The sequence below is a fragment of the Leopardus geoffroyi genome, chromosome D4 (assembly GCF_018350155.1).
Source record: "Leopardus geoffroyi isolate Oge1 chromosome D4, O.geoffroyi_Oge1_pat1.0, whole genome shotgun sequence".
NCBI classification, from domain to species: domain Eukaryota; kingdom Metazoa; phylum Chordata; class Mammalia; order Carnivora; family Felidae; genus Leopardus; species Leopardus geoffroyi.
In genome coordinates, this window is record NC_059342.1 from 73,707,996 (window position 1) to 73,734,776 (window position 26,781).

The 26,781-nt window shown below is 50.5% G+C and overlaps 1 protein-coding gene across 5 annotated transcripts in view; it reads left to right on the forward strand.

Annotated features, from left to right (window-relative positions):
* RGS3 (regulator of G protein signaling 3) overlaps positions 1-26,781 on the forward strand; it is a 141,417-nt gene that overhangs the window by 24,864 nt on the left and 89,772 nt on the right. For 3 of the 5 annotated variants that reach the window (XM_045469303.1, XM_045469308.1, XM_045469304.1), the window contains 7 exons: positions 7,581-7,631; positions 9,733-9,791; positions 10,825-10,922; positions 11,917-11,985; positions 20,572-20,632; positions 21,802-21,892; positions 22,531-22,586. In XM_045469303.1, the coding sequence (XP_045325259.1) occupies positions 7,581-7,631; positions 9,733-9,791; positions 10,825-10,922; positions 11,917-11,985; positions 20,572-20,632; positions 21,802-21,892; positions 22,531-22,586 (485 nt within the window). Of the gene's footprint in view, positions 1-7,580; positions 7,632-9,732; positions 9,792-10,824; positions 10,923-11,916; positions 11,986-20,571; positions 20,633-21,801; positions 21,893-22,530; positions 22,587-23,238; positions 25,612-26,781 lie in introns of those variants that run through there. The other 2 variants (XM_045469313.1, XM_045469305.1) reach the window with 2 other exon arrangements.

Sequence of the window (26,781 nt, forward strand, 5' to 3'; positions counted from 1 at the left end):
TAAAACAGAATGAAAATAAATTATTGACTTCATCGTGTGGCTTAATGCCATCAGCAAGGATGTCACAGATGCTCGTCATTACAAAATGACATATTTAACTATAGAGAAAAAGTCTGTAATATGAAATAGATAAGGGTGGGGAGAAATTCATAAAATGTGGTGACACTGGAAATGTTGGAATTAAAATCATTATAATAAAATCTAAAGGAAAATCGTGAAAGGCAGAATAATGTGAATTTTCTATATATTATGTATGATATTGTACACGAATGTATATAAAAGAAAATCATTTGCTCTGCAGGTGAATCATTTTCATGAATAGGCTGGGCTTGGGTTAACATGGGACAAATCCAGATTTTGCAGTTTAATGGGTCATGAGTATGGCTTGAATCTATCAAAATTCTTTACTGAGAAAACCAAGGACCTCAGAAATGGAAGGACTTTTGTTTCCTCAGTCATAATATGCTGATTTATCTTAGAACTGTAGTTTCTTAAAAAAATTTTAATTAAAAAAAATTTTTTTAATGTTTATTTGTTTTTGAGAGAGAGAGAGTGACAGCTGGGGATGGGCAGAGAGCGAGGAGAACAGAGGCTCTGAAGTGGGCTCTGTGCTGACAGCAGTGAGCGCGACACAGGGCTCGAACTCACGAATCACGTAAGATCATGCCCTGAGCCGAAATCAGATGCGCAACTGACTGGGCCACCCAGATGCCCCTGTTAACAATTTTTAAAATTGAAAAATGGCCTCAGAATTGAGATCAGGTTTGTTACCTAACTGGAGGCAATCTGGGTATATATTAATTACCTATTGCTTCACAACAAAGTACACCAATATCTATTGCTTAAAAAACCCAAATATTTATTACCTCCCGTTTCTGTGAGTCAAGACTTTGGGAATGGCTTTGCTGGGTGGTTTTTGCTCAGGGGCCGCTCAGAGGTGTTGCTGTGAAGATGTTAGCCGACGTGTGCTGGCCAGAGCCATTTATTCCTGGAAGGAAAAACAGCTGGGGAAACCAAGTTAATGTCGGGTCTCACAGGAAGTGGAGAGTCAGAGGAGAGGGGTTGGATTGGCCCATCATCATCTTTATGCCACCGCCGCCCCCTGCCCCCTTTTGCCCTGCAGGCCTCCTTCTGCCAGCAGGCACCAGCCGAAGCCAGACCATTTCTCTGAATGGAACTCAAGATTCTCCCTCTTCAAAAGAACAGACACTTGAAATGCTCCACAGGGCTGCATGCCCAGACTGGATGGCTCCCATTTCCCCGTCACCCCTGCAGCCTATCATTTCTCCTTTAGGGGGCAGAAAATGAAATGCATAAACGTGTGTAACCCTCTCTGAGCCTCCGTCAGGCTGCCGTGTGGGTCACACAGCCCAGGATCACAGAGAGAGGGTTGGCTGCCTCCCGCTCTCCTGTACACACAGCTTGGGGTGCAGCCTTGTCCCCACAAATGGAGTGTTGGCGGCTGGCTAGGCTCCATGTAGACCCAACCTTCTTTGTGCGTTTTTTTCCCTGATGTCATCCCCTTTACTGTGGCTTTCGACACATGACAGCTCATAAATGGGGAATTGCTTTGGAGGTGAACTGGGGTTTGGATGACCGCTGCTTCACGTTAGCCGGCCAAGCCCCTCATCGATGTTTTCTGCAGACCCCAGGGTGCCATGAGCTCCCTCTAGCACACGTTCCTGCTGCTCCCTGAGTCCAGCAGTGGTGTGCCGCCCCGTCTTCTTGCTTTGTGTTTTGAGTATGTCCCTCCCCTGACTGTGTTCTGAGAGTCAGAGTTCATCTTCCTGTGGTCCTCGACAGAGTGAGGTTTGCCAGATTGAATTTCTGTAGCTGGCTTCCATACCCCCTTTTCCCCAGGGCCCGGTGAGTCCAAACTCCCCGGGTCCTGGGCCAGCAGAACCTGTACCTTCTCTGTGCCTTCCGAAGCTCACTGTTACCTAGTGTTTTTCCTGTCACGTGTGGCCTTGTCTGCTCTTCCTTTGTCTCTGGGCCCTGGCTCCGTGCTTTTCTGCAGCCTCTCAGCCCCACCCTTTGTAGAGTTGGTCCCCAACACCAGCCCATGGAAATTGGGGGCGTGCCGTCTCCAGGGCCTCTGAACACCCCAATAAGGATGGTTTCAGGCCCTTTAGCCTGAACATTCCCGGGCACTGTCACAGGCCACTCCCTGATCCGGGGGGGAAAGTGGGGATATTGATAAGATCAGAGATTTGAGGGGCCGGTGAAAGGCTTGGTTACCTAGATAGGCAGATACCCAGGGATTCAGCCTGGCTTCCCCCCCTCACTCTCCCTTCATAAAAATGTTTATTTATTTATTTTGAGAGAGAGAGTGAGAAAACGTGAGCAGGGAAGGGGTAGAGAGAGAATCCCAAGAAGGCTCCATGCTGTCGGCGCAGAACTGGACACGGGGCTCAAACCCATGAACTGTGAGATCATGCCCCAAGCCGAAACTAAGAGTTGGGCCAACTTTAGTTAACTAACTGAGCCACCCAGGAGCCCCTTGAGTTCCCCTTTACCCAGTGGTTTATTTATTTTTCCCCTCTTTTTAAATTTTTTTAACGTTTATTTTTGAGAGAGAGAGAGGGAGAGAGATACAGGGCACGAGTGGGGGAGGGGCAGAGAGAGAGGGAGACACAGAATCCAAAGCAGACTCCAGGCTCTGAGCTGTCAGCACAGAGCCCGAAGTGGGGCTCAAACCCATGAACCATGAGATCTAGTTGGACGCTTAACTGACTGAACCACCCAGGCACCCCACCCCCCACCCGCCCTCAGTGGTTTATTTCTTTAGACTTGGGGATGTTTCTTTGAGCCTGCCCTCCTTTTTGGCTTCCTTTTGGCCTCTCCAGCAAAGCTGTGGCACCTTGTCCTGTGCCTGATGTCTCTCTCTGCTCCTGAATCCCAGGGTTGCACTGCACAGATGCAGTGGGGCACACTGGTGGCTCCAGAAGACCCACTTGGTATACAGGCAAGAGTACTAGAGTTGGGGCAGGATTCTGGTCTCCCGTTCCGGCCTGCCTTACTCTGGTTACTCTGGGCCCAGGGCAAAGTCACCTTCCATATGTAGGCATGACCGTTCTGGCTTCCAATTGAGGAGGCTGGGTAAGATGACTTCAGGGCCCTTGAGGCACAACCATTTGATGGAATGGGAGAAGCAGAGGGGACAGGCATGGCCATGTAGCGGGGGAGGGGGGGGCGTCTCGTTCTTGATTTTGCCCTTCTCTGTGAGCCCAAGGATAGGTTGGGGGAGGGTGTGTCCTGTGCTGGGGGTCTGAGCCTGGCCTGCTGGGCTTGGTTTCTGTGCTGTAACAGGGTACAGAGCATGCTGATCCTCCCCGAGGAGACCTGCATGGCAAGATCTGGAAGGGCATAGACTGGAAGGGCATAGATCTGCATAGACTCCTCTGATGTCTGAGTCAGACTTTGCTCCAGGCCTGTCCTGTGCTCCAGCTCCACTTTTGGCCTTGCCCCTGCCCCTGCCCCTGCCCTAGCCACTGGGCTGTGAGTTCCCGGAGGGCGGGCACTGGGCCATTCAGATCTTCCTGACTCAGGGCAACATTCAGGTGCCTGGCAAATGTTTGTCAAATGGACTTCGCGAGCACTTGTGTTGGGAGGCTTCTCCATCCTGATTTCCGCGAGAGAGTTGTTGATAGGTGATGGTGTTGTGCAGCTCAGTGATTCTTACAACTTCGGAAAGCCAAATGTGTGTGGGCCAAAGCCGGCTTTGCACTGGTAATCATTTCAGAAAAAATGTTTGGTGTTAAACAGAGTTGTGGGTTAATGAAATCCAATCTGTGACCGCTGGCCATTTTTGTCTGTTTCAAAACCTTCCACCCCACACTGGATCCGGCCCAGTTTCTGTAGGAGATTTCTCAGCCCCAGAGAGCCCCAAAGTGATAATTGCTCAGATCTTGAGCTAATAACACCATGGGTTCTCTTGGCGCCTTTCACCTCCTCACCCTTCAGCATTATCTGATCCGCACACAGCTTGGCAAGTGCAGTAACCCCTGTTATTAGCTCCACCTCACAACTGGGGACAATGTGGCTCTCAGAGAGAGGAGGCTAAGTCGGGGCTGGAACTGGAGCAGGCCTCCGGGCTTCTGAGATCCGTGTCCTGGGCAGGAGAGCAGCGGGAATTTCTGATGGGCGAAGAGCTGATCAGGGGTTCCCTGGAGCCTGGATTGCTTGGGCTTGCAGTTTCGTACCCCAAAGTACGAGGAGCAAGAGGTTTCCAGGTCACAGTGGTCATGGGACTGCTGCACAATTTCCCTTCTTTCTGTTTTCCAAACCCTGCCTGGCCTTCTTCCAGCCAGCAGCAAAGCACAAGCCCCAGCCACAGTCCCAGTTTCACGGGGCGTGTCCAGAGATGAATGGTTGGGATGTTGAGGGGACGTCACTGTGCCACGAGGAGTGGTGAAAGGACTTTAGGCTTTAGATCTAGAGGAGAGAGCCCAGAGACTGACAGCAGAACCACAGCTGGGCAATGAAAGTTACTGAGAGGCCACTCCTGGCTCAACATAAGATGGAACGTTGAACCATCAGAGTTATCGCAAAAGAAAAAGGGCTCCCATTGCAGGAAGTGAGCTCCCTATCACCAGAGGTGATCAAGCAGAGGCTGATGGCTGTGCAACAGGGTTGTCATGGATGCAAGGGCTTCCTGGTTGATGTGTGGGATTGCTGCAGGCTGGGAGGCCCTGCCGCATCCTCCTTGCCTCCCCAGTGGTGTCCACTGGGTGGATTGAGTTCAGTGGCTTTTTGAGGTTCTAAGAAGAGTCTACTGGACTGGGGAAATTTTTCAGCACGTCATTGTGGAAGAGGAGTTGGTCCTTCTCTCTCCTCAGTCCATGCTGAAGGGCCACTGGGCATCTGTGAGGATGACTTAATGTTTTGTTTTTATATTGTCTTTAAAAAAATTTAGAAAAGCTGGGGGAAAAACCAGCTCCTGATTCTTCCCCTGCTTTCCAGCCCCGCCCTTCTGTTATGTTTACATTTCCCCCTCCCTCCCTCTCCTCTTCCCTCCTTCCCTTCTCTCCGTGTTCCCTCTTCTTATTTTTAATTATAGAAGTGCGATAGTTCATATAATTTGCATTGTTGAAGCAACAATAGTGACAGATTTAAGTTCCTCTTGACTTCCCTCCCTCTAATTCTGTCCCTTCCCTAGAGGGGATCCCTGTTTTTCATTACACACACACACACACACACACACACACACACACACACACACCCCTATGCCATCTGTACTGTTCTGCGATTTGCTTATTCCTCTTAAACACTTATCACAACAATGTTCCCATGCTGGGAGATACAGAGCCCCCCATTTTTTATAACAGCCCCCTTATTCTATAGCACAGCTAGACATAGCTTTTTTAACCTTTTTCATATTGATGGACATTTCAGGTGTTTCCAGTTATTCCTTATTTTAAACAGTGTTGGAGAGCCAGCCTTGTGCTCGTGTGTGCATTTTTGTCTATGATAGTTACCCGGAAGTAGAATTCCTAGGCTGAAGGACATTTACAATTAAATTCTAGCAAATGCTGCCAGAAATTATCCTCCATTTACATTTCCAACAGGGTGTGATAGTACCTGTTTTCTTACATTTTTAACCAACGTTTGACATTATCTGTCTTTTATTTTTAATTTAATTTTTAAAAAAGATTGTATTTTTGGGGTGCCTTGATGGCTCAGTTGGTTGAGCATCTGGACTCTTTGTTTCACTCAGGTCATGATCCCAGGACTGTGGGATTGAGCTCTGTGTCAGGCTCTGCGCTGAGTGTGAAGCCTGCTTAAGATTCTCTCTCTCTCTCTCTCTCTCTCTCTCTCTCTCATCTTCTGCCCTGTCCCCCTCTTGTGCATGCTCTCTCAGTCTCTAAAAAAAAAAAAAGATTCAAAAATGTTTTTTTTTAATTAAAAAAAAAGATTTTATTTTTAAATAATCTCTACACCCAAGATAGGGTTCGAACTCACAACCCCAAGATCAAGAGTCACATGCTCCACCAGCTGAGCCAGCTGGGCGCCCCAACATTATCTGTCTTTTAAATGACCTGCCGAGCAGATTGACGGGAAATGGTATTTTGTTAATTTGCGTATCCCAGATCTCTGTGAGATTGAGCATCTTCTTGTATGTTTATTGGCTGTTTTGTCTTCTCTGAATTTCCAGATCATGACCTTTGTCTATTTTTCTATGGTATTTTCTCATAACCTTGTTTATGATATCTTTAATTGTAATGGACATTGAAAATTAAAAAAAATTTTTTTTTCAACGTTTATTTATTTTTTGGGACAGAGAGAGACAGAGCATGAACGGGGGAGGGGCAGAGAGAGAGGGAGACACAGAATCGGAAACAGGCTCCAGGCTCTGAGCCATCAGCCCAGAGCCTGATGTGGGGCTCCAACTCCCGGACCGTGAGATCGTGACCTGGCTGAAGTCGGACGCTTAACCGACTGCGCCACCCAGGCGCCCCTGGACATTGAAAATTTTTATGGAGTTAAGAGTTATCTCTTTCCCTGTTGCCTCTGCATTTTGTCTCTTGCTTAAGAGGGTCTTTTCCAGGCTTATAGACATGTTCAGAGGCTCTTTGGTGAGCTCTAGTCCAGGGTTCCTCAGCCTTTAATGTACCTGTGCCTCCCTGGGGATCTAGTTAAATTGCAGATCCTGATTCAGTATGCCTGGGGTGGGGCCTAAGATTCTGCATTTTAAAAAAATGTTTATTTATTTTTTGGGCAGAAGGGGCAGACTGAAAGAGAGAGGGAGAGAGAGATTCTCAAGCAGGCTCCACTCTATCAGTACAGAGCCTGACACGGGACTCAATCCCATGAACCCTGAGATCATGACCTGAGCCCAAGTCAAGAGTCAGACACTTAACCGACCGAGCTACCCAGGTACCCTGAGAGTCTGCATTTCTAACTCTCATCCAGATGCTTCTGATGCTGGTGGTTCTCAGACCACACTTTGAGTAGCATAGCTCTATGTCAATGTCACAGAAAGCCTCCTTATTTTTTCTTTAGGGAGATCAGGGTTCTGTGGAATGACTGAAGGTGATAGCATCAACTTTGAAGGAATTCTCTGCCCACATTTGATCTCATTTCTTTTGCTTTCCCCCCAAATCATTTGTTCCTTGTCCTTGTGTTGTTTTTGCCCTTCCAGAACACAGCTAACTGTCTGTCATGGTGCAGGGCTTTCCCTGACCTCCCCCTTCACCGCCCCCCATGGACTCTTGACCAAGGCCCAGGCTCCTTAACTCTCCAATCTAGGCTTGTGATGATGTGGATGCAATAACTTTTCCAACTGTCCCAGTGGCGAGAGCTCTCCAGCACTGGCCTGGACTTCCTTGTAAAGTAGTGAGCTCCCCATCACCAGAGGGGTGTAAGCCTGGGCTGGAGAACCACTGCTGGGTGTATTGCAGAAGGGACTTCTGACGTTCTGAGGAGGCTGAACTAAGAGGCTTCTGAGCTCCCTTCCAACCCAGAGACTGAATGGATCTTCGAATTGCTTCACATGAACAAAAGAACATTCCCATCTCTGTACCCCATTTCTCACCCAGCGAGGAGACGAGGTGAAGTTGTTTCTGTTGTTGTTTCCTTAGGTCAGCTGAAGCTGTCGATCGATGCTCAGGATCGGGTTCTGCTGCTCCACAGTGAGTATGGGTCCAGGCCATGAAGGTCCTAAATGCCACGCAGAGGACTTTACACTGTACCTGTCCATTTATCCATTTGTTCGTCCTTCCATCCAGCACTCAAGTTCTTACCGAGCTTCTGCCATGGCCTTTGCTGCCTGGACTCTTCTGTTTAGCCCAGCAAGCCCTGCCTGTCTCTCCAGCCTTCGTGGCTCTTGCTGTTAAAATCTCCCTCCACCTCCTGTTGTGTCCCCCTTGAGGGCATCAAGCTTGCTCATGCCTCTGTGGCTTTGTACCCACTACTTCTTGTGTCTGAAATAGGCTGCCTTCTTTTTGAATGTCTTTTGAAAAACAGCTCCCCCTCCCTCTGATTTTGCAAGATACATGCCTGCCTTCATCATCATTAAGACTCAGGAAGGAAGGCTCATTTTGCTTCATTTTTTTCCCTCCGGGAATCACCCCCTGACCTACCTGAGTATGTTGTTTCCCCCTCTGTGTCCTTATCGCAGCTCTGACTACGCTGTGTCACTCTGGTCTGTCCAAGGAGTGCAGTGGGGCAGCAGCCATGTCTGCCCCACCTGCTCTGGGGGCCAGGGAGACCCAAGGGTTCCTCAGGTGGGGAGCCTGCCCCCCAGGCCCACGCCATCGAGGGGCAGGGTGCACACAGGAACAGTAGCTGGGACACCAGGCAGAGTAGACCAGCAGGCGCCTGGGGTCCTCCGGTCCTGGCCTTGGGGAGGGCCCAAGGTGAAGTTCCCAACGACCGGCAGAAGGGGGTTCTTTGCCAACCAGAGCCTGACAACAGCTGTGCAAACAGATTTTGCAAAATGCATCTTGGCCTCCGCCACTTCATTTGTCCTGCACCGTTTGCTTTGGCTTCACCCCAGTCTTAGAGTTCTTCATCCCTTCCAGCCTGTTCCTCTCTCTCCTTTGACTTCATGTGCTTCACGCCTCAGACTCTGGGAGCCCCGTTGGAACCAAACCCCAGGGCCCAGCCCAAACGGAACAGAGAAGAAAACAGCAAAGAGGCTCTGCTTCTGTCGGACCTGCTGCCTGATTTTTGCAGACCTCAGGCAAATGGGCTGTGCTCGCTTTCGAGATCAGGCTTGCTCCTCACCTCCCACCTGCCCCTGGCTTTTATTTAGTGCGATTTTTTCCTTTGGCAAACCTTCCTTGAGCAGTTCCTTGCTTGCCAGACACTCTGCTAAGCACTTTAGATACATTCTGTCGTGTAACCAGCACCACTACCACATGAAGCAGATGTTATAATCACTAACCATTGTCTTATTATCACTCCACCATGAAAAAATAGCAAATTCAGGGGCACCTGGGTGGCTCAGTCGGTTAAGCGTCTGACTCTTGGTTTCGGCTCAGGTCAGGATCTCACGATTCGTGAGCGTCAGCCCCACATCGGGCTCTGTGCTGACAGTGCAGAACCCTCGTGGGATTTTCTCTCTCCCCCTTTCCCTCTGCCCCTCCTCTGCTCCCTTGCTCTTTCTCTCTCAAAATAAGTAAGTAAACTTTAAAAAAAAATTTTTTTTTTAATCGCAAATTCAGTTGCAGAGAGACAAAGCAACTTGCTCAAGCTCTCCTGTCTCATAAGTGGTGAGTTGGCATTTGCGTTGGTCTGTGGACCCAGGACCACAGGCTGTCTCTGGACCCAGGCTTTTGCCTGCTGTGTTACACTGTCCACCAGCCACAGCGCAGCTGACGGGGCAGACTGAGATCTCCAGCCTGGCCCCTCCATCCCGGGAGGCAGTCTCATGTGGAGGAAGGAGCACCAGACTGGGAGTCAGGAGATATGGATCTAAACCCAGCTGTGTGATTCCTATCGCTCTGATTACTCTGTGACTTTGGGCAAGTTTCTTACAGTCTCTGGGTCCCCGGGTGGTCTCATCTTTCCCATTGAATGAGGGGTTAAACTCAATAAATTTTATGTTCTCTTTCAACTGTAAGATTCAAGGAATTGAGTGCACCCTGCCACGTCTCGGTGAGGGTGCCGCCTGCGTGTGGGAGATGGTGGGAATGGACTAGACCAGAGAGGGGTTAATAGCCAGTGGTTGTAGGGGCTAGTAATAATCCTTCCTATCCACTCACCCCAATATTTTCATTCTCTGTTTAGTTATAGAAGGCAAAGGCCTGATGAGCAAAGAGCCTGGCATCTGTGATCCCTACGTGAAGGTATGCTGAGCTGGAGGTGGGGGTGGGGGTGGGTGGCATGGGGGATGGTAAGGGGCTATGTCACTAGTCTGAGTCCCAAGGTCTCAGCACATCTGTGGGCCCGGTGCCATTCGAAGTGGCAGCGACCGCCTCACTCTTTGGTCAGTAGGCATTTATTAGGTCCAGTGATGAGGCCCTGAGCTAGGATAGGCCCTTCCCTTCGCCCAGCTTGGTGCCTAAGCCTTCCTGCCAGAGCTGGAATCTTATAGGTGATCTTGGTCATCCACGTGGGTGAGCACCGTGAATGTGTGGGTGATGGAAATCCACAGAAAATCCCAAGCCCTCTCATGAAAAGCAATGTTTTCACACTTCTCCCTGGCAAAACCGGAGGCAAGGCAGCAGGTTTGGGTGGTGGAGGGGAGGGAGTGTCTCTGAGGCCTAGAAGACCCATCCGAGTGGGGCCCTTGTAGTGAAGACAGAGGCCCCGAAGGGTGGAGGGCCTACTTCCAGCCAGAACCAAAGGCCAGGCGCCTCCCAGAGTGTGCAGCTGGGATGCCAGGTGCCGGCCCTGATGCACCCTTCCATGTTCTCCCCAAAGCCTGGTCAGGGCCTCTGTGGGCAAGGACTCGGTCAGGAGCAGGGCAGGAGCAGAGGCAGGGCAAGGGCAGCCAGAGGGCGAGAGTGTGGATTTGGGGCCTTAGCGGAGGCCGACCTGGAGCCTCTGGTGAGGGAGCATCTAGCAGCTGCTGGGAACTTATAAGAGGCCCACACTTAGAGGGAGAGTAGAGCCGGTTGAGGTATACCCCATCTATGGCTGGGCCTGTGGCTGCCGGCTGCGGGGTCCTGTCCCCGCATCTGACTCCAGTGCCTCAGCTGGGGTTTCTCTTTGTTCCCCAGCATCTGACTGAGGACTCCCCTCTGTCCTCTGCAGAGGTTGGTTTGAAGGACACCTGGGAAGCCTTTCACTTGGGAGATGTGCAGAGTCCGCTGCGGGACTTTTGTGATTCTGTGTCCCACAAGTAATCATCTCACGCTTCCTTTTCCCCAATTCAAGATTTCTTTGATCCCTGAAGATAATCATCGACTCCGTCGCCAGAAGACGCAGACCATTCTAGACTGCAGAGAGCCGGTCTTCCACGAGCACTTCTTCTTGTAAGAGTCTGGGGCAAGCCAGGCCCTCGAGAGGAGAGGGAAGGAGTGTTTATCTGGAAACAGCTCTCTTTGCCAAATCTAGAAGTCTATCTAAGCAGAAAAACAAGGACTTCTAAAGGATGCCTTTGTTTTCTTGTTCACGTATGTCCTTGCATCCCTGGCACCCGGCCCAGCAGCGAGGTCCACGGTGATAAGGTGTCACTTGGCTGGTTCTCACAGCCAGAGTGCCCAGCCTGAGGCTGGCAGCCCCTGGAGAGGATGCATTTTCCCAGCGTGCCTCAGGCCAAGCCTTCTCTTTCAGTAGAAGAAATTTTCCAAGCTGAGGGATCCCTCCCCCTTTTGAAATTTGCTAACTTCCTTGAGCCTCAGCTTCCGTGTTTGTAAAATGGGCTTATGACACTACCTTCCTCAGAGAGCTCAGGTGTAAATGCGACAGTGTAACAGAGTGTCCGCTCTTGCTGTTTAATATTATTACTACTACTACTGTTATTATTATTTCTTCCCCCATCCATGAACTCTGGGAACCTGGGAAGGAAATGGACGTTTTGTATTTTGTTGGTGAAAGTTAAGATTATTCTGTTTTTTTTCAAATTACACGAGGTAATTTTGCTTATGGTAGAAGAATAGGCCAGCATAAACAAAGAAACGAAAAGACGCCCCAAGCCCTACGACTCATGACACGCCTCGGCTTCTTTCTTTTCAGATCTTTGAGTCTGTGTGGGTGTGTATGTCTGGGCATGTGTAGGTGTTTATGAAAAAATGGAATTGTTCTATAGTATTACACGGTGACCTCCCTTTTGTCCCAAACCATATAATGTAAACTCTTCTGTGCATGTGAATACCTACCTCCCACGCTCCTGGCATTTGAGCTTCCTTAACCAGCTCCTTATGGTTGCGTTTAGGTTATTGGTAAATTTTGCAACTTGACAGGCTCCAGGGGTCTAGCCTGGAGCTCGGCCCTACTAACACGCTGGCCGTCTGGTTTGCTTTGCAGTCTTGTCCAAGAGGAAGATGAACAGAAGCGCCTTCTGGTCACTGTGTGGAACAGGGCAGGTGACTCCAGGTGAGGGGAGGTGCTGAGCCGGAAGGGAGAGCCCGCTGTGAGCCCGCGGGTGGCTGCCGGTGGCCAGGAGACCAGCAGACGGCAGGGACTCGGTTAATACCTGTCGGATGAATAAGCAGTAGTGGCAACGCTAAATCTGAGAGGCTACCAGCCCCTGGGTCCCTGTCTCTCCAGGCGACGCTAAGGATCGCGTTGTCCGAAAGCATTTGCTGTGCCCTTGGCGTCGACAAGACACTGGGTTGGCCACCAGGGACGCCAGCCAGCCTCCATGTGGATTCTGCTCTCCAGGTGCCCACTTTCAGGAAGGGACGACAGGTGCTTCACAGATACAAATTACAGTAACAATAGACACAGGCTCAGCTCCACAGGAGCAAAGCTCCTAGGAAAACAGGCCCATTTCTTTCTTAGTCATCACTGTACCCAGTGCCTAGCACGCAGATGTTATGTAAATATTGTTTGAACAAATAAAAGAATGAATAAGTAATAAGGACAGTAAGTATGGGAAGAGGAAGAGGGAAGTTCATCGTGGGCCGAGGTGATCAAGGAAAGCTTCATGGAAAACATGGGATTTGGAACTTGGGGCAGAGATCAATAAGACGAGGAGAGAAGGTTTTGCATGAGCAAAGGTGAGGAGGCCCGGATATGCATGCTGGGCTCAGGCTGCCACGAGGAGGCAGCGTAGGAGGTGCAGAGGTTTTATGTAGGAGAGTCCAAGCAGGCTGGTCTTGCTGCCCGGGACACAGGAGGCCGGATGTTGTCACCAGCATGGGGTTTCGTACAGCACAGCGAAAGAGGAGAGGAGAGCTCCACAGAGGAGAGCTGGGTGACGGGGAGAGTCAGCTTCCAGACAAAGGCAGTAAGAGCACGTGGACTGAGTGCCATGGCCCATTGTGAGCAGTAGGGGTTCATCCACCTGGTGCAGTCCAAGGAATCTGGGGGCCCTATGACTAGAGCATTTGTTGAGTAATCATAGAACCAACTGGTGACCGAAAAAGTAGCTTGGTGAATAAAAATCAGCTCTACTCACCAGCTTAGACTAGAAAATTATTTTGGGGTTGCATGCTTAAAAAAATTTTTTTTTAATGTTTATTGATTTTTGAGAGAGAGAGAGAGAGAGAGAGAGAGAGATAGAGAGAAGGGGCTCCAGGCTCCAAGCTGACAGCACAGAGCCCGAGGCAGGGCTTGAACTCATGACCTATAAGATCATGACCTGAGCTGAAGTCGGATGCTTACCCAACTGAGCCACCCAGGTGCCCTGAATACCCCCCTTTTTCTTTAAGCTTCTCCATTCTGAGAGAGAGAGAGAGGAAGGGGCAGAGAGAGAGGGAGAGAGAGAATCCCAGTCCCAAGCAGGCTCCATGCTGTCAGCATAGAGCCTGATGTGGGGCTCGATCCCACGAACTGTGAGATCAGGACCCAGGCTGAGATCAAGAGTTGGACGCTCAACCAACTGAGCCGCCCAAGCACCCCTGGGGTTGAATGCTTTTTAGCATCTTCTATTTTATAGCTGGTATGCTTTTCAAAATTGAGCCTTATTCAACCTTCATAATGAAGGATATTTCTTTTAATAGAGCATTTACTTTTTCTCATGGAATGGGGCTTATGGTGCTGTAGGACTCATTCCTTCAGCTGCCATTTCCTGGGTACCAATGTGGCAGCGTTGTTCTAGATGCTGGGGACACAGAGGGTCAGTCAGAGACTGTCCTGCTCTTGAGAGGATCACTGGTAGAGACTTGGAGGTGTGGGTAAGGAGGAAGGCATCATGTTGATTCACCAGAGCAACCAGTTACTGGGTGTCGACCACAAGCCAGGAGATGACAGTGCGTCATCTCATTTAATTCTTAACTCTTAAGAAGAGTATGTTTTTGCCCTACATCTTCAGAAGAGGAAACTGAAGGGAAGAAAGGGAGTCTCTTGCCCAAGGTCAGACAGCCAGTGAGGAGTAGAGCCAGGATGGGGACCCAGGCAGTTAGACCCCAGAGTCCCCACTCTTAACACTATACTGCCTCCTGGGGTACGAGCAAAAGGACAGAAGAAAACCAGCAGAGTAGAGAGGGCAGGGCAGGGCAAGAGTGGGGAGGGATCGCCAAACTCACTGGTGTTGTAGGAGGGTCAAGTACAAAGCAGGGACCAGCTAGAGATAAGACGAAGGGTTGATGTCAGCCAAATCACATGATTCTGTAGGTGTTCTTTGGTGCATGGGCTTCCTCCTAAGGGCCGATGGTTCTTTTTTTTTTTTAAATGACTAGGGCATTGTGCTTTTTTTTTTTTTTAATTTTTTTTTTTTTTTAATGTTTATTTATTTTTGAGACAGAGAGAGACAGAGCATGAACAGGGGAGGGGCAGAGAGACAGGGAGACACAGAATCTGAAACAGGCTCCAGGCTCTGAGCGGTGAGCACAGGGCCCGACGCGGGGCTTGAACTCACGGACCGTGAGGTCATGACCTGAGCCGAAGTCGGACGCTTAACCGACCAAGCCACCCAGGCGCCCCGGGCCGGTGGTTCTTAATCCCAGGTTTGCGTCAGCATCTCCTGGGATGCTTGCAAGGAACCCAGGTTCCCAAGTGCCACATCAGATGGACTCAGTCCAAATCTTCATGGGCAGGATGAGGGATGTGCATTTACACAAGTTCTTGAAGGAACCTCATGCCGCCAGCTTGGTGTTCGGGAAGCTGGTGGTGGAGAGATACTGAGGGGTGTTGAGCAGGGGGAATGACAGTTGTGTGTTCTAGATCTGTCATCCTGGTAGGGCTTTGGAAGGCTGGGGAGGAGCTAGCTGATCCTTGCAGTAATCTGTGAGAGAGATGCTTTAGGGATGGAGAGGAAGGAGACAGACCCAGGACAGATTTAGGAGATTAGGTGAACGGTACTTAGCGGTGGTTTGGCTGTGACATCAGGAGGGGAAGTCAGGGATCATTCTTGGGTATTGGGTGGTGTCCCCAACCAAACCAGTGTGCCCTGGAGGGGGAGGGAACAAGCTTCGGATACACAGAGATGTAGGGGCTGGAGAGCAGCCAGATAGGAGCTGTGTAGGGGGGCAGCCTTGCTGACACAGAGCTCAGGGGATAGAGAGGTCTGTGCCAGGGTACAGGTGTGGGAGCCATGGCCACCAAGGTGAAGGGCTGAGTAGGTGGGACCGCCTAGGATGACTGTGAGTGCCAAGGCTCAAGGGTCAGAAGCCCATGTTGACAGGAAAGCCTGAAGAAGACAGAGGAGGAGTGTCGGCGGGACGGAGCATGCTTGGGGAGCCCACCAGTTGGAGGCAAGGAGGGGAGCAGGTGCGGGAGGCAGGCACCACCCTGGGATCTGCCACTGAGGTCTGCCCTCCTGGGAGACCAGAGCGAGCCAGGCAGAGTGCAGCTCACGGTTTTTGGAAAAGAAAGCGAGGCCGGGGAAAGTGAGTCAGCGCCCAGCGGGGCAGTGTGACAGAGGCAGTGTCTCCACTTGTTGCCTATTTTGGGAAAGTGAGATTCCTTATTAAACCAAACACAGTTGAACTCGTGGTCACCATCCCAACCCAAAGCTCAAGAGGGGCAGGGCAGGCTCCGACAGGCCTGCCACGGAACAGATCGCCAGCCCCACGGAGGCCCGCTCAGCCGCAGGGAGGCGCAGTGTTGACCCGTCTCTGAGCGAGAAAGACCTCTGAGCTGGGGGAGGCAGGCAGAGCAATGGCAGGAAGCTTCTGCCCTGCAGAACGCTCTCAGATCACATTGTGCTTCCCCAAAGGACGGACACGCAACTTACCAACGCGAAAGACAATTACAGAAGAAAGGAAACAAACATCTATTGAACTCTGTGGCCAAGCACTTTACATGCATTATCTCATTTAATCCTTGTAACAACCCTGAGAAGTAGGAATTATTACTGTCCCTCTCTTCATAGAAGAGGAAACTGAGGCTTACAAAGGTTAAGGAACTTCCCTGAGGTTATCAATTAAGCTCTTAATGTGCACTGTTTGTGGGCATTACATACCATATTCTAGGCGTTGTCCAACTTAGTCCTCACAACACGGTATAAATAGGTATTCCTGTTGTCTCTCTCTTACACGTGAAGACATAGAGGCACAGAGAGGTTAAATAACTTGCCCAAGCTAATGCAGCTAGGATGTGGTGGAAACAGGATTCAAGTCCAGGCAGCCTGGCGCCAAACCTGTGTGGTCGTAACCACATTATAGCACACTTGACTGTGTCGCACAGGCGATAAATGACTCCGAAGCTGTACCCTGTCGGTGTCAGGACACTTGTTCCTCGGAGGCTGGGCTGCTTCCCGTGGCATTTATAACGCGGTTGTACATAAGTCATCCAGCTGAACATGTGGCAGTTACGTTTCGAAACGGGAGATAGAAGGGAAGCATCTGTTTCACGAATTCTCACGATCCTTTCAGTGATGGCCATAAACTTGTGGATGGGGAGCAAAATGGTCTACAGAGACGTTCTGGGGAAGGGCTGGTTAATGTCATGGGGACACAGTGGGAACCAGGGGAGGGGAACCAGGCCTTAGAGCGGAGATTTTGGCTCCAACTCACTATGAGATCTCGGGTAAGTTCCTTCCCCACTCCCGGCCTCAGTTTCCTCAACTGTGAAATGCAGTGAAAAATGCTAAGATATTCAGCTTTCAGGCTTTGTGAGTTTTCAAGAAATTATAGACATTTCAAACAAAAGCAAAAATAGAAAATATCATATAATGAACCCTCATATGTTCATAGTCCAGCGTTAGCAATTATCAATGTATGGCCAATCTTACGCATTCTCCCCTCCTCCAGTGGATTATTTTAAAGCATATCCTAGACATCATCTCATCTATATATATCTCTCTAAAAGATGGCTTAAAAAGACAACCACAATGCCACTATCATGCTTGACAATTAACAGTAACTCCTTAATATCACTGACTATGGAACTTGACTATTTAAAAGTTTTGTTTGGGGGCACCTGGGTAGCTGAGTCGGTTAAGCGTCCAGCTCTTGGTTTCGGCTCAGTTCATGACCTCACGGTTCATGGGTTTGAGCCTGCATGGGGCTCCTCGCTGGCAGCACAGAGCCTGCTTGGGATTCTCTGTCTCCCTCTGTCTCTTCCCCTGTTCTGCTTGTGCATACACGCGTGCATGCACACTCTCGCTCAAAATAAAAAAAAATATTTTAAAAAGTGTCCTTTAAAAAAAACTAAAAGTTTTGTTTGGTAATATGGCGCAGAACAGACTGAAGCTTCTAGTATCAATCATAGTGCTTTCAGAATCTGTGGCCAGAGAACAGTGTTAGGATTGTAATGTCACGCACCAAGTTAAAAAAAGAACAAAACACACACACGTGTTTGAAACACATCATCTTTTATGCGAAGAGTATGTACATTTATGGGGAGTCTGCCTGCTGTGTGTCATGCCCTGTCCTGGGTATTCTAAGTGTTCTCTGTCCTTTAATCTACTTTCCAAACAGGACTCTCATGCCAAGTACAGTGCCATAATGTTAGAGAGCTTGTGACCAGACATAGGGAAAGAAAAGGAAAGAAAAAAATGGATGGAAAAGTATGTGTTCAATTTAAGCCATCCAATTAAAAATAAAATTGATATTAAATGGTGTAACCCTGTAACAGAAATAGTTTAAGGCCCTTGAGAAAGAGAATTAAAATGCATTCCCTCAAAATAATGCATTTTCATTTTGTTGTTTTTTTTAAGTTTATTTTTTGAGAGGTGGGGGGAGGGGCAGAGAGAGAGCGCGAGACAGACACGATCCCAAGCAGGTTCCGCACTGTCAGCACAGAGCCCGATGTGGGGCTTGAACTCATGAACTGTGAGATCATGATCTGAGCCAAAATCAAGAGTCAGATGCTTAACCGACCTAGCCACCCAGGTGTCCCTGCATTTCATCTTGTAGTGGGTCTCTAATCCTCTGCTCAAAAGGCGACTGAGCCAAATACCATTCCCCATGAGTGTTCCATGAAGCTTTATCTCTGAGCCTTTGTGCTGGCTGTTCCCTCTGCCTGAGGTGCTTTTCTTCTTCTTACTCGCTTTGGCTTAACTTTTCAGGCCTTCTTCCTGCATTTCAGCCCTAAACCAGCTCTTGCCTCCCCAAGCTTTCAGCATTTGTTGCCTGCGCTGTTCATCTGTCCATCTCGCCCTGTCTAGTTATAGCCTTTGTATTGCTGTCTTGGGTTGCTATTTAAATTCCTGCATGTTTGTCTTCTTTCCTTAATGTTGCGGCTCCTTGCCCAGTGCCTGCCAACCAACCGTGGGCATGATGGATTCATCCATTTGTCAGGCCTTCACTGAGTGCACCCAGCCCTGATCTCAGGGTTTAGCATTCAGAAGTAACCAAGGCTTGGCCCCTGAGACTTTGTGCTGGTGAAATTTTCAGGCAGTCTCCAGGGTGAGCCCTAGTTCCCAAGTTTATAAGCTGACTGGTATGTTGCTGTGTACTCAGATTACATGTAAAAGAAGTCTTTCTTCCTCCAAAGATTTCAGGCTTAAAGGAGTAGCTAATTGAAGAACACTTAGAGAGAGTTTCCTGCTTATGGACATTAATTGTGACAATTTACTTGGCCTGAATTAGCATGAAATCATTGGAGGCCCCTTAGCAGGAAGCAAAGCTCATGGGAGGCTATTAACCATTTAGCATTCTCTAAGCACCAGGGAATAAAAATTCCACTTATTGAAGAGCAAGAGGAGAGGCAGCCTGTATTACAGCTAAAGCATTGTGCCTGGAGATTCAGAGTTACAGCCATAGCCAGTGTGAAAGGAAAGTGTGTAGCAAGGCAGTGTGAGCACCTCGATACCAACTGGGTTGCTCTTGAATGTGTTGACAAACAAAATTAAATTAGCGGTGAGGACGTTGGTAAAGTCTGGACAAGGCTTTTCTGGAATGGCAGCTCTGATCAGTGTCTGCCACGGTCACCGCCACTTAGTGCTGACTTGGCCGCTTCCCAGGAGGGAGGCACGTTTGTTTCCGATGGTGGGGGCTGGCGAGATGGGTGTGGAAGGGTTGCTTGACCCAGGGTGAGCACACTGGCCTCTTTGGGTAGATTATTAATATGGCCTTGTCTGATGGGAGGGGGCAAGGAAGAGGGGAAGCAGGTGGAGCCCAGGCCACAGGAAATGGGGCCAGGGGGAGAGAGCAGGGGGAGTAGCAGAGTGACAGGAGCTGGTGAGGCATGGCCAGGTGTGGAGTGTGCATCGGCAGGGCAGGTGTGACAGTTACGAGGATCAGTCCCTAGCAGTCTGCAGCCCCAGCCCCTCACTTTACTTGGCTGTCTGCAAGAAGCCAGTTTTGTTTTGCTTAGGACTGTCAGATGGTAAGCTGCCACCCTTTCCGGAGAATGCAAACAATATGTATTTATAGAGACCTAGTCCACTGGTCCTTGACTGGGGCAGGCACAGGCGGGTGCCCTGCAGGATTCCCAGGACGGCTTTTTTTTTTTTTTTTTAATTTTTCTTTAATGTTTATTTATTTTTGAGAGAAAGAGACAGTGTGAGTGGGGGAGGGGCAGAGAGAGAGAGAGAGAGAGAGAGAGGAAGACACAGAATCTAAAACAGGCTCCAGGCTCTGAGCTGTCAGCACAGAGCCTGATGCAGGGCTTGAACTTGGGAACGGTGAGATCATGACCTAGGCCGAAGTTGGACACTCAACCGAGCCACCCAGGTGCCCCAGCTTTTTTTCTTTTTCTTTGTTTTTATTTTTTTTATTTATTTATTTTTTTCAACGTTTATTTATTTTTGGGACAGAGAGAGACAGAGCATGAACGGGGGAGGGGCAGAGAGAGAGGGAGATACAGAATCGGAAACAGGCTCCAGGCTCTGAGCCATCAGCCCAGAGCCTGACGCGGGGCTCGAACTCACGGACCGCGAGATCGTGATCTGGCTGAAGTCGGACGCTTAACCGACTGCGCCACCCAGGCGCCCCATCTTTTTCTTTGTTTTTAATGTTTATTCATTTTTGAAAGATGGAGAAACAGAGCATTAGTCGGGGGGGCACAGAGAGAGAGAGGGAGGCACAAAATCCGAAGCAGGCTCCAGGCTCTGAGCTGTCAGCACAGAGCCCATTGCAGGGCTCAAACTCATGAACTGTAAGATCATGACCTGAGCCGAAGTCGGATGCTTAACTGATTGAGCCACTCAAGTGCCCCAAGAGTACCCTGTATTGATGAGCAGTGAGAAATGTATAGAGTTGTTGAATCATTATACTGTACACCTGAAACTAATATGTGTATGTTACTTATATTTTAAAAAAGGAGAAAAAACAAAAAACAAAAAAACAGACCCAAAGCCTATGGGTAGCTCTGAGCTTCTGTGGTTGGTGGAGGGAGTGCTGTTCTCTGATCCAGGATGCCTGGCTTTCCCACGGGACTTTACTACTAACTAGTTCTGTGACCTTGGGAAGAGGACTGGCTCTGAGCCTCAGCCTTTTCCTCAGTGAAATGGAGAGAATAAACCCTCTCCAGCTTCACTCACAAAGTTGGAAAGCACAAATTGGGTGATGCAGGTAAAAGTGCTTTGTAAACCACAGTGTATCAGGCAAACCTACGTTGCACTTGATAATTGGCCTCCCGACAGAGCCCTCGAGAAGGTGCTGACTCAAGCCTCTGTTGTTCTCCCAGACAGAGTAGATTCATCGGCTGCATGAGCTTTGGGGTGAAGTCGCTCCTGACTCCAGACAAGGTGGGTCCCAGAGAAGCCTCTGGCAAGGTCGTCCCATGGAGGCCAGGACTAGTACGGGCAGAGGCCTTGGTCTGGAAGCCCTCGGGTGGGGCTTCTGTCTTGTGTGCTTCACGACCTGAATAAAAACACTTTATCATCTGAGTGACCAAGGGTTTTGGTCCCCTTCTTGGTTCCTTCTTGTCAGAAATCAGTTGTCCAGGCAGCTCCAAGGCTTTCCAGGGGGCTCTGGGTCTGTTGTCTGCCATGAAGGATGCTGGCAGGTCCCTCCCTCGGAGTTCAGCACTGCTGGGCTTGCCCTGGAGGAGGAGGGCCGGGTGGTTCTCCCCCTCTGACATGATCTACCAGGTCTCATGTTTTTGAGTCTAGCAAGTGCTCAGGGAGGGAGTGAGCAGCGACATCCCCTGTGGAGCTTTCCTTTAGGCTGAGTGAAGACTCTCTGGAATCCTGAGACCCTCCCTCTGGGTAGCGGGTCCCTTATCTGCCTCTGCACCGTACCGCCTCCCCCTACCGCCAAAATGGAGGCTTTTGAGGAGGCGAGAGACATGCTCCTTTTGCACATGCCCAGAGATGTCCTGGTGGCCTCTGCATGGAGTTGCCAGGTGGCCCTGCCACTTGGTGTCCTGGAAGTGAAGTCTGGGGGTAGGTGGCTGAGGAACCTTTATCCTGCACGTGGCTGCACGTGGGCGCCAAGTATCTTCTCTTGATGCAGCTGTGGCTTCCTTCCCTCCTGGGGGAAGATGTTCCCTCCATGGGACTGCTCAGGGGCCTCAGGACACCTACTCTCTGGCCTCTCCGTCCCTCCCCCACTCCCTCCCTTCTGTTCCGTCAACATCCATTGGGCTCCTACTGTATACCAGGCACAGTGCAAGGCACATCAAAAAGCCTGTGCACAGCCTAGTGGGAAGACAGACATCCAAATAGACCACTGTTCTCCAGGGCTGACAGGCTGTGGGAATTCGGCAGATGCTCCGCCTGGAGCATCAGGGAAGGCTTCCTGGAGGTGCAGGCATGGCAGCTCCCTTTGGGGCAGGGCCGCCGGACTGTCTCTACAGAGACGCTGCTCCTGAGGGAGGCTCTCCAGCTGCTGCTTTTTGAAGGGGGTTGGTGGCTGCCTGACCTGTGCCTTCTGCCTCCTTTGTCTGAGCATGTCATGCCTTCTCTCACGACAGGAGATCAACGGCTGGTACTACCTTCTGGGGGAACACCTGGGCCGGACCAAGCACCTGAAGGTGGCCAGGCGGCGACTGCGGCCCCTAAGAGGTGCATGGACACCACCTTTGGCTTCTGCCCAGACACGCTGCTCCACTCACCCCTTTGGCTTCTCCCTTCCCTCCCTTCCTGCATAGTAGCATCGTCCCGGTGTTTTGTGGCATCTGTCACCCCTGGCTGCAGTCAAGTCAGGGGTCCAGGTCTCACAAACACCTGCTATAATGCAGGCTGCAGGCAGCCTCTTGCCTCCAACACCTTTATTTATATGGTTGGACCTTCCTGGGAGAGGATTATAGGCCTGACGCCATGCGGTTCAGCAACCTCCATTCTAGCTTATGGAGGGCTGTGTTTCAGGAACTTTCTGCATGACTCCTTCTCAGGATTCTCCCATGGGTTGCCTTGCTGGCCTCAGTGTGTCTACCTTGATAGGCAGGGCAAGTGGGCCCTGCCACGAGTCCTAAGGCTCAGGACCGGGATTTCATGTTCCCTTCTCTTCTTTCCTTCTCACATGTAGTCCTGGCTCTTGATTCCCTGGTTAGCCTGAGCTCGGGCACCCCCACATCCTGGAGGCCAGCAGTGACTCGGATAGCCCTGTGGGCCTGACACTCTGGCTTGTCCTCTGGGTGGTCTGTGGAATGGGCCCTTATGTGCCAGGAGGAACTTTCCAACTCTTCTCTGTCATCTTCCAGGCCCGCTGCAGAGAATTCCAGGATATGGGGACACTGAGAGCGGGGAGAAACTCAAGGTAGGTGGGGACATGCCTGGGTAGGACCAACAGGGCCTGGGCATCACCCTGGGCTCTAACTTGCTCCTGGTCTGTCCCTTGGCCCAGGAGACCCCCTATTAAGACCGCCTTTGGTGCCTGACACTCAGGTTCACTTGGAGCTTGGAAATTCACAAGGCATGCATTTTTATTTATTTATTTTTATTTTTTTATTTTATTTTATTTTATTTTTTTTTTTTTTAAATTTTTTTTTTTTCAACGTTTATTTATTTTTGGGACAGAGAGAGACAGAGCATGAACGGGGGAGGGGCAGAGAGAGAGGGAGACACAGAATCGGAAACAGGCTCCAGGCTCTGAGCCATCAGCCCAGAGCCCGACGCGGGGCTCGAACTCACGGACCGCGAGATCGTGACCTGGCTGAAGTCGGACGCTCAACCGACTGCGCCACCCAGGCGCCCCTTATTTTATTTTTAACATTTATTTATTTTTGAGACAGCGAGAGACAGAGCATGAATGGGGGAGGGTCAGAGAGAGGGAGACACAGAATCCAAGGCAGGCTCCAGGCTCTGAGCTGTCAGCACAGAACCTGATGCGGGGCTTGAACTCACGGATGGTGAGATCATGACCTGAACCGAAGTTGGCAGCTTAACCGACTGAGCCACCCAGACGCCCCAAGGCATGCATTTTTAAGTGATTATTTCTTGTGCTTTTCTCAGGTTACTCTTGCTTGGGGCAGTGGTGGGGGGAGAGCCAGGCCCGGGCCCCTGGAGATGGCGGAGTCTGGATCTTACCAGCTTTCAGTCTCTTAAATCCGAGTGTCCCCTTTCCCCCCAGAACCCTCAGACAGCTCCGTTCCCCTGGCACCGTGGCCAAATCACCCTCCGTTTAGGCCTGCTTGATGTCAGCGAGCAGCCATGAGTCTGAACCTGAGACCAGTGGGTCCTTACTCCATAAGGCTGTGAATCTAGAGAGAAACCTTCACATAGGAATTTTGGTGAATTCCTCCAAATTCATTCCATCTCTTGCAGAACATGGCAGGGGACCATGGTTTTCTCTAACAGCCGAGAGAGGGAGAAACAAACTCCCAGTGACTGAGAAGCCGCTCTGTGCCAGATGCTGTTGTTATCTAATTTAATCCTCACTGCCGCCTCTGTGATGGTCGTCGCCTCCCCATCTCACAGATGGAAGGCTCAGAGATGTTAGGTCCCTCTCCACGGCCACACAGCCAGCTAGTGATGGAGGCAGGACCTGAAGCAAGGCCTGGCTGCCTCTAAATACACTGTGCCACACTGCTGCTTCACGTGGCCAACTGGGAAGATATGATTGTGCTGTTTTCCCCGATAACATCCTACATGTAGGTGCATGATATTCTACAAAACATCTTCCCTTTCATTTGCTCAATTCATTCCCCCATTCGTTCTTTCATTCATTGTCTATTGAACATTCTCACGGGCTAGACCCTGCGCCGGGTGCTGGGGTACAGCTGTGAGCAAGTCAAAGGTGCCTGCCCTCATGGAGCATATAATCTAGAATGGCACGGTCCAACATGGTAGCCACTAGCCTCTTGAGTGGCTAAGGTGACCGAGGACCTGAATTTTTCATTTTATTTAACTTTAATTCAGATTTACCTGGCACATGTGTCCTGTCACTACCATATCGGACAGCACGGTATTAAAACCATTTGCTGGTTACTGTATTCTGTGGCTTCACTAGGAGTTTAAACCTTCTAGCTTCAGTGTAGGAGCTGCAAAGACCTCTCTCCCTTTCTCTGTACCTGCCCAGCACAGAGAAGGCAGTGACCAGAGAGCCTTCCTGGTGGTTTGTAGGAATGACACGGACACGGGCATCAACACTGCACGTTTCTAGGTGGCTTCATTCTGGATCTGCACCCAGGCCCTGACCTGTGGGGACGTTGTTCTGAGGCCCATTTGATTTTCCCGGGCGTGTACACTGGGAGATGTCCACAGAACTCAGCACAGTGGGGGTGGTCGTCAGAAGCTTGGTTGGGCTGAGGGAGAGCCCCCCAGAGGTCATCTGCTCAACTCTCCCTTTGTACACATGGGGAGGAGATAGAAGTCCAGAAACCTGGGTGATCTGTCACGACAGCCAAAGCTGGGCTGTACCAATGGACACTCTCTGGTGTCAAGGACATGAGTGGCGGGGTGGGTTTCCCCAGAGACGGTGAGGTGGTATAAGGGGCGCGGGGCTCACCAGGTACTGCTCTACAAGGCAGGGAACAAGACTGGGGGCCAGCTCCACCGTACCCTGCTGCGTGACCTTAACCACCGCAGTCCTCAGCTTCTTGATGGGCAAAACGAGGAAGCCAGATCATCTAGTGATTGGAACTCCCTTCCTGATTTGCCTTTATGGTCTACATGTTGTCAGATCCTTAAAGCCGAGGAAACTGACTTTTAAGCAGCTTCTGAATGGCAGGCTGTTCCTCAGACTCCACATGTTTCGTGTTCTCTGTTTTAAGATGGGATGTCTGTGAGTGCAACCCCCTAAGGCGTCCTTGGATTCTTTAGATTGTGTTAATCCTCTGGATTTGCTGCCCGGGACCCTGGGATTTGCAGGGGGAGGTGGCGTTGTTATAGAGCGGGCCGTGTTTTCTGCCTGGGTTCTTGTCCAGCCAGGGGTGTTTGTGAGAACATTGGAATCACAAAGTGGCCCATGGCGGAGAATGCAGCCAGAACAAAGGCGCCCTCTCCCCGCCGGGGGCCGGGGGGAATACTAACTAGTTGACAGGAATTTTAATATAAAACTCTCCCTCTTCCTTGTCATTCTGAGGTTTCAGGAAGCCTTCGGGCTTATCGTGCAGAGGCACACAGCACAGACAGGGCTTGGGGAGGTGAGAGGTGATTTCCTGCCATTCTTCTGCGGGGCGGGCTTCCCAGGGCGGTCATGCCAGGCTGACTGGGCGCAGTGTGGACTCCCACTGCTGGGGGGAGAGCTGGGATTTCATGGGGCGGCAGCTGAGACAGGACCCGCAGCCATGAACCGGTTCAATGGGCTCTGCAAGGTGTGCTCGGAGCGTCGCTACCGCCAGGTGGGTTCTTAGCCCCTTGGGGGCGCATAGGGTGTCATTGGGGGTCGAGGATGGGGGCTCACCAGAGCAGGACTTCTCTCCCTGCAAGTCCTTCCTTGTTTCTTTCTGCTCGTTGCAGGTTAATTTCAGTCTAGGGAGAGGATAGAGGTAGGAGCTGGCCCCAAGATCCACCCTTTACCCCCTCTCTAGGGGCAGACCAGGGCCAGCTCTATATCGTCCTAACCACAGATGTGTGGTGTCCTTGGTGAGATTATCTAGTTGATTTTCTGTTATTTTTATCTGGGGGCAGTGTGGGTTAAAAAAAAAAAAAAAAAAGGCCTCCCAAGCTTGAGATTGGAAATGGCTGAGCAGTTGGGTTTTGTGTTTTTGCTAACTTTACACTTTTACCAACTTTCCCTACTTCTGATGGGACAAGAATGCCTGTCCTGCATTGTCTGTGTGTGATTATGTGTTTTCACATGTGTTGGTGTGCACTTTTATGTGAGATGGGACGTTTCCGTGTATATGTGTGCACACATGATTTCCTCCCTGGTAGGTGTGATGCCTTGGGGTGGTTCCGGAGTCCTCAGACTCCAGCCCATCCTCACTGAGAAGGCTTGGCCTCTCAGCCTCCTGTCTTGGATGCGGGGCAGAGTGGGAGTGACTCTTCTGGAGCTTCAGGCTCTTCTGGAGCTGCGTGGGGCCCTTTTTCTTATAAACAAGGAATGGGGACAGGGAGGGTGAAGGCAAAGGATGTCCAGATTTTGGGAATGTCCAAACTGAGGGGAGTTCAGGAATGGTTCTGATTTTAAAGGTATAGAAAAATCCCTCTGTGTATTGTAATGACCAGACTGCAATGTGGGTCCTGAGTCCTGCAGACAGGCAGCCTCAGGTCCTAGGGAGATGCCCAGAGGGGCCTCCTGCACCTCAGCTTGGACCCTGGGACCCACCTGTTCTTCCTGCTGTGCTCTCCAGGCCTCAGGGCCTGGCCTGCCCTCCCAGAGTCCGGCAGAACAGCCCCTATGACACCAGCAGCTGGGTGCAGGGTGGTAGGGCAGAGGGCGCTGGATGGAAGGTTGAGAAGTTTTTGGTCACCTTGGGATATGGCCCAGAAGACTGAAGCCCGCTGGCTGTCAGAGTAGGGCCAGGCATGGATATGGGTGGGGCCTGGGGCTCTGGGACTGAAGTTCG